General features: G+C 38.8%; 1 protein-coding gene across 4 annotated transcripts in view; it reads left to right on the top strand.

Annotated features, from left to right (window-relative positions):
* The window catches only part of FANCC (FA complementation group C), a 175,844-nt gene that overhangs the window by 14,165 nt on the left and 149,580 nt on the right, over positions 1-12,099 (top strand). For 3 of the 4 annotated variants that reach the window (XM_054727385.1, XM_054727384.1, XM_054727383.1), the window contains exons 2-4: positions 680-922; positions 3,148-3,232; positions 11,621-11,715. In XM_054727385.1, coding sequence (XP_054583360.1) covers positions 758-922; positions 3,148-3,232; positions 11,621-11,715 — 345 coding nt within the window. In that variant the 5' untranslated portion in view covers positions 680-757. The remainder of the gene's footprint in view (positions 1-679; positions 923-3,147; positions 3,233-11,620; positions 11,716-12,099) is intronic. The other variant, XM_054727386.1, reaches the window with a different exon arrangement.

Genomic DNA, 12,099 nt, shown 5'->3' with positions numbered 1-12,099 from the left:
GAATGTGGATTGGTGCAGCCATTGTGGAAAACATTATGGAGGTTCCTCAAAAAATTAAAAATGGAACTGTCTTTTGACACAGCGATTCCACTTCTGGGACTATATCCTAAGAATCCCGAAACACCATTTCAAAATACATGCACCCCTATGTTCATAGCAGCATTAATTATAATAGCTAAGATCTGGAAACAATATTAGTCATATTTTCACAAGTGCTCATCAGTAGATGAGTGGATAGAAAAGTGTTGGGATATTTACACAATGGGATACTACTGGGCTGTAAAAAGAAAGGAGCTCTTACCTTTTATGACAGCATGGATGGACCTGGAGATTATTATGCTGAGTGAAATAAGCCAGTCAGAGAAAGACAAACACCGTATGATCTCACATGTGGCATCTAGTGAACAAATTAAACTGAAGAACAAAATAGAACCACAGGCATGGGTACATGGAACAGACTGACAGGTGTGAGAGGAGGTGGGTGGGGAGGACTGGATGAAAGAAGGTGAAGGGATTAGCCAAAGAACATAGTTGCATAGCTCACAGACACCGACTGTAGTGTGATGAGGGCTGAAGGGAGAGGAGGATGGTCTGGTGGAGGCAGGCAAAGGGGGAAAAGTGGGATATTTATAATAATGTCATCAATAAAAAAATATTTCGTTTTCCCCCTTTCTTACAGATTTGAATTGTGCTTACTGTTTCCTTCAGTGCTTAACAGGCCACAGTGAAGGTACATCACCTTTGCCCCTTTTTTGAGATGGCTCAAGATTCAGTAGGACTTTCTTCTGATTATCAGTTTTGGATGCAGAAACTGTCTGTATGGGGCCAGGCCTCCACTTTGGAAACCCAGCAAGACATCTGCCATCACCTACCTCAGTTCCAGGAGTTCCTGAGGCAGATTTATGAAACCTTAAAAGAGATGGTAAGTAGTGGACCAAAATTAATGCCAGCAGGGACTCTTTACCAGATTTCACCAAGCCTTAATTTTATCCAAGGTCAGGAATTTGTGGTATTGACCTACTGTATTGAAGGAGTAGAAAGACGAATTTTACCCATAGTAATACAGACAGGAAGTGGTCTCCTGTCTGTATTACCATAATGGTCTCTGACTCATTATGACTTCCATCTTTTCTTCTTGATTAGTTTTATTGTCACATAAGACTTCCTGACCATCAGATTGGTTTTTTAATAAATAAAACTTGGGCACTTGTTGTCAGGTAATAATTGGGATTCTTTTAAAAGGCCTTTGCATCTTTTAAGTATTGAAGAGTTTACTGAAATGTTTACCTTTTCCTCAATCCTGTTTTAAAGTGGGCTCTACCAAAAAGTGATAAATATTAAGATCTCTTCTTTTAAATATTTTAAGTGGCCTTTTCTGGTAAATATTAAGATTTTGAATGTCTTTACAGTTGTCATATAACTTATTGTATTAAGATTTGGTATATTTTTATTTTGGTATGATTTATTTTTATCTAATAGATATATTTGTAAATTAATATATTTTTATATTATCAAAATATTATTTGTTTTATATTTATTGTCTCACTTCAAGATGCAAAGCAAAATTGTGATTCAACATAGACATTCTTGTGTTATACTTTTACTCCCATAATCATAGAAGCAAGTAGGAAATTTGAAGGATAATTCATATTGGTGGTATGAGTTCATATGTCTTTTGACACTGCAAAGAAAGATGCAGTCTGTATGAACAACCAATGCTAATTTAAAAACTGTTTTTTATAATAAGACTTTTGTAACTTGACCTTAAAGTGGTCCCAGGAAGTCTTAAGACTGGCCTCAATGCTGAGACAATGTAAAGAATTTATTGCTGCAGCAGTAGGAAATGCTTATCATTTCACCCTGTGTGCACATTATCTCAATTTGGTCTCATTTTTTAACTTTATTTGAAAGATAAAGAAGTGGAAAATGGCCATTGTACAACAGCATGCATATTTTTTAAAAATTATTTTTAATTTTTATTGATTTCAGAGATGAAGGGAGAGGGAGAGAGAGAGAGACAGAAACATCAGTGAGGAGAGAGAATCATCGATTGGCTGCCTCCTGCACGCCCCACACTGGGGACTGTACCCACAACCTTGGCATGTGCCCTTGACCGGAATCGAACTCGGCACCCTTCAGTCTGTAGGCCGACACTCTGTCCACTGAGCCAAACCAGCTAGGGCAGCATGCATATTTTTAAATCTTAAGCTGTTTTCTATTTAGTTGGCCTATTTTTGTCTCAGGTTTTAGGTTGTTGTAGACTGAGTCTAGTGCCATTTAGCATATAGTAATCAAGGTAGTAATAAACATAGATAAGTATCTTTGGCCGCTTTTATTTCTTTTTATAAGTTCCAGAGTTTTTGTCCTCCTAAACCTTCTTTGAAATAGCCCTTCTGGAGCTGAGTTAGGATCATCTTTTATTTTATTAGAATAAAACTCCAGGATAAAGATAAGAGATTATAAAGATATTAATCACGCATAATATTTTTTCACTGTTATGTGGCCTTTGTTATTTTTAAATAAAGTGGTATTTCCTGACTGTTAAGTATGAGTAAAGTGAAGTTAATTTGGTAACAAAATTGATGTTACTAAATGTGCTGTACATCTTAGTCTTGGTGACCTGGTTTAAGGATGAACAAAGGTGGTTGTTAGGGTTGCCGAAGGAGGAACGCATCAGGCCAAAGTGGTAAAGAATTATGAATTTATTAGGTCATCTGGAAAACCAGATGGGCTGAGCCCCAAAATGGCACCAGCACTGAGGGAAAGGGAGTCAGAGATTTTAAAGGACTCTAGGTGGGCTTTTCCTGGGCAGAGAATTCTCTGGGAGGGTCCCCAGGGGAAAGATAATGGTCTTAGCAAGTGGAATGTGGTCTGAGCAAAAGGGAATGTTGGTTATGAAATGACCTAAAAGTCAGTTCCCTGGGGAGAGGGTATCCATTCGATTATTTGATCAGACCTGACAGTTGCTTGTTAAACTTTATTTGAGTAACATGCCGAAAGATCTTTTCTAATTTTATTTTCCTTACTTTTTCTTAAATATATACTAAAACAAGAAGCATTCAAATTCCCTCAAACCATAGTGTCAGTTCAGTCTTTCTGAGTGATATAGGGCCCTTTTATTGACCAAAGCGTAATTTTCTTTTACAGGATTCAAATACAATCATTGAAAGATTCCCCACAATTGGTCAACTATTGGCAAAAACTTGCTGGAATCCTTTTATCTTAGCATATGGTAAGAATCCAAAGCATGCTCTCTCAAAACACAAACTTCTAATGATAACTTTAGTCTGCATTGCTTGCTAAAATACAGAGCTTTAAATTATAAACCTGTTTTCTGTATTTCACAAAGCAACTTTTTAAATGTATATTCTTTGCTCCATTACAAAATGGCATCCTTTATTGTTTATATATGTTTGTATAGCTAAACACATACACACACACACACACACTCACACACACATACAGATGCAGATCTGTAGGGAATAGAATTCTTTGTGTTAGAGGGTAGAAAATCCCTGATGATTATCATAACCTCATTTTAAATTCAGTATAAAATGGTTTTAATAATGAAATAATTTTTATTTCCCAGTTTCATATTAGCACACGTGCTGTTTTTCATGTGTAAAATTATTCTTCAGAGTCTGAATCCTTCAGGACTCTACCATTATTTAGGGATGACAACTTGTTTTTACCAAAGATTAAGAGGAATTTGGGGTTCATTGGGGAGGTGTAACTTTATTCATCTGCTGCCTACCTGTCCCACCTCATTTCCTGTTTAATTCTCCACAACTACACCACATGCGTGGTAGCCAGGTCAGATTACTAACTGTGCATGAGGTGCATGATGTAAGGCCCATGATATGCAATTCCTGATGCCTGGAACTCTGTTCTCCTCTCTCCTCCTCATAAACCTTTTAAACCACCTTGTTGGGGCTGAGTTAGAAACCTGTCTTAGTATTTCCATATCCACTAGCATTTCCCTTAATTATACAGTAATGCTAACTACACTGTTTATAATTGTTGGTTTGCCTGTCTGATACCCTGGAAGACTGAATGTCTTTCAGGAGCAGGAACTGGTTTTAGTTCTGTGTCATCCTAGGGCCTGTGGTAGGGTGGAGCAGGGGCACCTGAAGGTGCACAATTGAGGCTTATTGCCTTGAATTGACTATATTATTAGCTAATGTAATATTTACTTTTCATATTTTTTTAGTCAAAGACTAATTGTGTAACATGATATCAGATTAAAAAATAAAATTAATATTTCTCTTTGATGTTTTAAAGAATTATGCAATTTCCCTCTCCTAACCTGTTATACGTAAGTTCCTATAAGAAACATGAACTAGGTGGGGAAGGGACATTAGCATTTGGTCCTGTGAGCATACATGCATGTGTACATTGAACACACTCAAACCCACTTTCTCTGGCCCCACCCTCATCTACTTCTCTTCCTCTCCACTCTGCCTCTTGCTGCTGCTTCTCTCTTGAGTTGATTCTACCTACCCCAACCACTCAGCCTGTTCAAGTTCTTTTTTTTTTAATCCTCACCTGAGAATATTTTTCCATTTATTTTTAGAGAGAGCAGAAGGGAGAGAGAAAGACAGAAATATCGATGTGAGAGAAATACATCAGTTGGTTGCCTCCTGTATGCACCCCGACAAGGGCCTGGGCTGGGGAGGAGCCTGCAACCAAGGTACATGCCCTTGATCGGAATCGAACCCGGGACCCTTCAGTTCGCAGGCCTACACTCTATCCACTGAGCCAAACCAGCTGGAACCTGTTCAAGTTCTTGATCTGAAAGGGCAAAGCCTTCTTTGTACAGCCATCACTGTACTTGCCACTCTTACCAGGGCCATACATCCCTGTCCTGTATTTATATATTTTAGTGGTGCCACTGAAATGTACTGCTAATGAGCTTACTTTGTTTTAGGAATTTACAGATGCAAGCCATCACTTGTTATTCATGAATGCCACAAGCACACTACAGGGGATGGCCTCTCTCAGGATCCTTCCTGGAGGCCCTGACTTTGGGACTGGAGTATCCACCTAGGCAATTAAGTGAGATGGGAAACTGACAGCAGATCTTAGTGCAAATTTTTTATTCTGAAAAAGAGTGGAAATGAAAGGAATATACCAGTACATATTTGCCACCTAATATTTTATATATTAAATTGAAATTTCAAATAAAAGTTAATTCTTTAAACTTTAATTCTATAGTTTAAAAGCATGAAGGCAGTATTTTTTAAAAATATATATATTTTATTGATTTTTTACAGAGAGGAAGGGAGAGGGATAGAGAGCTAGAAACATCGATGAGAGAGAATCATCGACCAGCTGCCTCCTGCACACCCCGCACCGGGGATGTGCCCGCAACCAATGTACATGCCCTTGACTGGAATCGAACCTGGGACCCTTCAGTCCGCAGACTGACGCTCTATCCACCGAGCCAAACCAGTTTCGGCAAGGCAGCATTTTTTGAGACAATAAATATTGTGTTCGGCTGCCAAGTTTGGGGGATAATTGTTACACAGCAATAGATAGCAAATAGTGAGGAAGAGAGGTTATAGCTGTTATGTTTAATTATGAGTAAAGAGATAGAATCAAGGGTTCCAAGGAAGTAAAGGCCTCATTCAGAGAACACCACTGAATAAAAGGGGTCTCTCCCTTTCTGTTATTACCTACTTTGTCTCTTCTCTTTCTGGTGTCTCCATTTCCAAATACTTCCTTCTTCCTTATCCTTATTTCAGATCCTGTTCTCACTTAACATTGGAGACTTATTTTCTTAATGGAAACTGTTTACGTTTACTGTATTTAAAAAATAATTTTGATGTTATATAATTGTAAAAAAGACCCTTTCCTGAGAGAAAATGCCCAACCAGTGAAACAACAGCATAAAGCAAGTTCTTCTATGCCTGTCAGTCTTTTCTATGAGCTCAGAATCAAAGGTGTACCTCAAACAGGAAACTGAAATTTAATGGGCAGTTCAAAAGGCAGCACAAGCAGTGAAACAGAGAGAGATGAAGAATTTGTTTCTGGTTGTCAGAGGGGGCCAATGGAATGAAGATGAGGTGCTAAGGAAAGATCACAGACGATACAAGTTTAGGCCATAGGGATAAAATTAGTTCAGCCTCCACTTTTACAGAAAGGAACCAGAAACCCAGAAAGTTCCATGACTTGTCTTTAAAAACCCCATCTCATCTACTGTCCTCCAAGAGTCAGCTCTAGCATGAGTTCCCCTGTGAAATTCTCCTTCTCCTCAGGTCCTTGTTCCGACTTCTGGTCTCTTTTCTCCTTAAGTGGAAAGTGAGCAGAAATTGTGAGTCGTATTTTCCCAGGCCTTGGCATACAAAAACAAACAAACAAATAAAAACAAAAACAAAAACCTCAGTAAATATCTGTGCAGTGAACATACACATTCAGGTGAAGCTGGCCAGTAGGAAAGCCAGGACTGGAATGCTTCCACCACATGATGTGACCTACTGGGGGTTAGATCATTACAACATGGCAGACTTTAGAGGGGTGGCTCCTGGCTCTTATTAGCTTTGTACTCTGGGAAAAGTGTCTTCTCTACTCTAATCCATAATTACCATGTTTGCAAGACTATCATCAAGAACTCATTTAGATCCACTATGCAATCCACAGAGACCAGCGCAAAATGAGCAATGCCTCTGATTCTACTTCTTCAATTCTATAACACAGACTCCCACATTTTAACGTTCTGAATTAGGGATGTCCTACATGTACCATGTATACTTAAAGTTTGGGTGAAAATTTATTTGGCTTTTCTTTTTCTTTCTTTTTTTGTTTTCTGTTATTGTTAATCCTCACCTGAGCATTTTACTAGTATTTCCATTGGCTTTGAGAGAGAGAGAAAGAGACATCGATGTGAGAGAGACACATCAATTGGTTGCTTCCCGTATGCTCCCTGACTGGGGTGGGGATTGAACCTGCAACATGTACCCTAGACCGGGAATCAAACCTGCAGCCCTTTGGTGCATGGGCTGATGCTCTAACCACTGAACACACTGGCCAGGGCCTTTTTTTTTATTTTTGAGAGAAAAATAAATATACTAGGTGTACCAGTTAATAATGCGGATTTTTTTCAATAGATGGAGTTACACTTATGTTGATATATATGCGATTTGATATGTATGCTAATTTGTTGTATTGACAACAAGCTTCAAAACTTCATATGTCAAATTTGCTGAAGGTGTTAACGTCATAGATATTTTTACACTTAAAAATGTCGAATTTCATGCCAAAAAAAGAGCATTTGCGGGAAGTTATAATTCATTACTTTATTTTAAGAAAAGTGCTGCTTATGGTGAACATGCTCCATCTCAAGATACTTGTGAACGCTGGTTTAAATGCTTTAAAAGTGATGATTTCGATGTGAAAGACAAAGAACATCCAGGTCAACCGAAAAAGTTTGAAGACCAATAGTTACAAGCATTATTGGATGAAGATGCGTGTCAAACTCAAAAACAACTTGCAGAAAGATTAAACATTGCTCAACAAACAATTTCTGATCTTTTACAAGCAATGGGAAAGATTTTAAAGGAAGGAAAATTGGTGCCACGTCAACTGAACGAAAGACAAATGGAAAACCGTAAAGTCATCAGTAAAAGGTTGCTTCAACGGCATGAAAAGTCTTTTTTGCATCGAATTGTGACTGGCGATGAAAAGTGGATTTGAGAATCCCAAATGCACAAAATCATGGGTTGATCCAGGTCAACCATCAACATCGACTGCAAGGCCAGATTGCTTCAGAAAGAAGATAGTGATCTGCGTTTGGTGGGATCAGGAAGATGTGGTGTATTATGAGCTTCTAAAACCAGGTGAAACCGTTAATACTGATCGCTACTGACAACAAATAATCAATTTGAACCACGCTTTGATCGTGAAACGACCAGAATGTTCCAGAAGACTCAGCAAAGTAATTTTGCTTCATGATGATGCACTATCACACACTTCAAAACCAGTTAAAGACACGTTAAAAGATCTTGCCTGAGAAGTATTAACCCACCCGCTGTATTCACCAGACCTTGTTCCTTCAGATCACCACTTGTTCCGGTTGATGGCACACGCAGCAGTTGAAAACGTACGAAGAAGTGGAAAATTGGGTCTCTGAATGGTTTGCCTCAAAACAAGAGAAGTTCTATTGGGACAGTATTCACAAATTACCTGAAAGATGGGGAAATGTGTAGCTAGCGTTGGACATTACTTTGAATAAAGCACTTTTGATGTTTCTCTTGAAATTACCATGTTTTCTTTGATTACAAAAATCCGGCATTATTCACCGGTACACCTAGTACTGTTGAACTAAATATGTGAAATATCTCAACACCTGGGAAAAACTCCTATCTTTTGTATTATTTTAGATTTAAGCTCCATGCATTAACATTCTCTTCTTCTTTCTTTTTTTAATTTTTACTTTAGTGTTGAGTGTCTATGTTTTGGAAATGCATTCCTTTTTAACCCAGAAAGCTGTTTGTGTAAGCTTGTCACTGGACTGGTTCCAACCCATATGGTCCAGGACCTCAAGGCTCTTGACTTGCGTAGAAAAGAATTTAGGAATGAATCCCAGGGAAAGTGAAAGCAAGTTTTATTTAGGCAGAGAAAGAAAGAGGTCTGGATGTGGGTTCCTGGAGACAGGATCAGGGGTTGAGCCCAGGATTGGCTGCCACCACCTGGTGCCCCCTGGTTGCAAGTCTCACAGGGCATGGCCATGAAACAAGTGAAAATGCATGTCTGAGTGTTCATGAAGAACTTGTGAGTTGTGCCTCGTGTGGTCAGTTAGTTCCTGGGATTTTATGTGTTTTCAGTTTCTGAACTTTGTGGCACCAAATTCTGTCTTTGCCTTTGGGTTGAGAGGGGGTCTTGTTCCTACTGTGGTCTGTTTTGGAAGTGTCATAGCATTTCTGGCACCAAATTCAGTTTTTACCTTCTGATTGGGAGCGGGCCTTGTCCTCAACATGGTCCCTTCTGCAAGTGTCATGATGTTTATCCACCTGCCCCCCCTTCTACTTGTATTGTCAGTTTTCATTATAATGATGGTATAATGGACTTTGGGGTTGGTCTCTGGTCACCTTTTCCTCCATCGTGGATTGATCTGATTTTAGCCAGTACTTGTTGATGACTCCTGTGAACACCACAGTAGTTTCCTGCCATAAACTGTTTCCCTTTGACCATGTGTGGAGGTGGGGGCTTTGCTGAGAGGACCTAGCCAGCAGCTTATCGGCTGTGATGTTGCTCCTACTTCCTCATTCTCCTGGTTGGGAATTTTTCCTAACTTCTTTCTGTCCTGTCTCAAGCTTATCGTTGGATGCGTCTTTCACACTTGTGACACAAAGATGGAATTTTTTCTAATATTTAAAACATAGGCCATATAATGGTCACATTTTTAATCAGTGGGATTGGTTCAACCTGAAGAACGCTAAGATCATTAGATGTTAAAGTATATGATATTTGAAATAAATTGATCTCAGGCAAGCTCATGAAAACTAGGGGAAAAAGTGAGTCCCTCCGAATAACTCCTGATAAAAGTTTGTTTAAACATGTTAGTTATTAGGAGACCATAAGCCTATAGATATTTATGGGTTTAAAAATACTGTTAGTGTCTTGTGTGTGTGGTTGAAAATGCAGAGTTAGTTTTCTGTAGTTTGTATTTTCCTTTTTTTAAAAAAAATTTAATCCTCGCCCGGGGATATTTTTTCATTGATTTTTAGAGAGTGGAAGAGAGAGGGAAAGACAGAGAAATATCGATGTGAGAGAAATACATTGGTTGCCTTCTGCATGCCCTCTGACCAGGGCCTGGGCCAGGGAGGAGCCTGTAACCAAAGTACATGCCCTTGACTGGAATTGAACCCGGGATCTTGTGGTTCACAGGCTGACACTCTATCCACTGAGCCAAACTGGCTAGGGATTCTTTATTTCTTATTAATGAATCCCTTAGAGATGATGTGCTTATGAGATAGCAGAAGGTAAGAAGGTAAAGGGTGAGAAGTTGAGTTTTTCACTCCAAAATATGCTTTTGGAATATTGATTATTTTAAGCTGGTTATTTTTAATTAACAAAAGACTTAGATAAAAAATTTGCCCCCCTCCCCCCTCCCCCCAACTACTAAAAGGATTTAGAGAGGACCTGCTCCAGGAAGGAAGCTATTACAGATAGCCATAGTTTAACATGAACTAAGTATGATAGGGAGGAACCCAGGAAGGCCCTTTGATCAAAGTCCTCTCTATGACCCTTGTTAAAAACAGTCCAGCAAACATTTACTTACCAGACTTTGCTTTTCCATCTCCATGTGAATTGTCTTGCTGCCCTTTAAAGTCCAAGACCATAATCGTCATCCCCTCTCCTTAGCTCAAGGTAGCATATATGCCTTAACTGCCCTACTTATCCTTGGGTCCCGTATTCTTTTTATTTTTTTAAAGCATATTTTGTATTGATTTCAGAGAGGAAGGGAGGAGGAGGAGAGAAAGAGAAACATCAATGATGAGAGAGAATCATCCACCGGTTGCCTCTTGCAAGTCCCCTACTGGGGATCGAGCCTTCAATCTGGGCATGTGCCCTGACTGGGAATCGAACTGTGACCTCCTGGTTCATAGGTTGACTGTCAGTCACTGAGCCAGCACTGGGAGGGCAAGGGTCCCTTATTCTTATGGAACCTCCACATGTGCATACATAATAAGTTTGGTCATTTTTTTCCTGTTAATCTGTCTCATGTTAATTTGATTATTAGTCCAGACAGAAGAATTTAGAAGGCTAGAAGGAAAATTTATTTTTCTGCCCCTGCCAGGGCATCAGGTGGTTCTGCAGAGGCTTGATGCCAGGTGCTGGGTTTGCTCAGTCCCACCTGCAGGGCCTTGTGATAAAGTCCATAGCTGCTTGGCTCTAGTTCAGGTAACTGACATCTTCCGTCTTTAGGCCTCCTTTGCTTTTCAAACCTGTTACAAAATTTCCAGCTGGAATGGATTCAGTGTCCAAAAGAGGGGAAAAAAAGGCTCACTAAACAGTTATTCCCATCAAATACAAGATTTCAAAGTTCAGCATTTTCATCACATATTTACTAAAGTTTTAAATTTCAGAGTAAAAAATTAAAAGCATGTTAAGAGGCTTCTATTGTATGCAAACCGTTTGGTATTAAACAATCTTTTTGTTGAGTTTGTTTTTAAAAAGGGAGGGTGTTTTGGCAAATGAGAAAGTTAAAAGATTAAATCTGAAAGATTGAGTGCTGCCTGTAATAATTATGTTGCCTTAAAGAGGTTGAAACTACTAATGGTTTGAAATGAGAAATAAAGAACTGAACTTGAGAAAAGCCCGGTTCTTTTAGTTCTTTCCATCATGCTCTTTTGGCTTTAAAAGTTGCTGCTGTAACAGAAAGGGAATTGACCACACAAGTGCTGAGCATACATGATCCCAAACCCACAAGAAGAAACACCCCACAAAGTTGTTTCACACGTGGTCCTGAATGCTTATTCTGTGAACTTAGGAGTTTGAGATTTTCCTAAAATATAATAAACGTGTTTCCTGTAAATATAATGTTTTACATTTTTAATATTGTTTATCTTTTCCTTTTATTTGATTAAACCTACTCATTTTAGTTTTTTTCTCTTTGCAGATGAAAGTCAAAAAATTCTAACATGGTGCTTAGGTTGTCTGATTAACGAAGAACCACAGAGTTCTGGAGAATCGAAACTGAACTCCTGGACACGGGTAAGAGCGTAAACTTGCCCTGCACTGCTTTGAATTAAATTGTTTAAAGGTGCTGCTGACTGTCCAGTTCCAGAATGTTTTAGAAACATTTCAAACATACCTTTTACTGTTACATTGTCATGCTGAGTGTAAGGTTAAAGAGATTGTATTTTTGTTTGTGAATTCTGTAAAACATTGGTCTTTAGGGTGAACATTCCTATGCCTCCAAGACCTAGTGTTGAGTGGTTTTGGAAAGTTACTCTCAGGTAATTTAAAAGAATGCAACCTATTTCCCTCTAGCAATTGCTATCCTTCCAAAAATTGTTCCTCCCTCCCAACCTAGTTTAAATACTGTAATTATGTAATTCCTCTCCAGGTGCTTCTCTGCCTCTCTCAGAATCTATT

This window comes from Eptesicus fuscus, chromosome 15 (genome assembly GCF_027574615.1).
Source record: "Eptesicus fuscus isolate TK198812 chromosome 15, DD_ASM_mEF_20220401, whole genome shotgun sequence".
Lineage (NCBI taxonomy): Eukaryota > Metazoa > Chordata > Mammalia > Chiroptera > Vespertilionidae > Eptesicus > Eptesicus fuscus.
The sequence above is the reverse complement of the archived record's forward strand: the minus strand, read 5'-3'. Positions and strand labels throughout refer to the sequence as shown.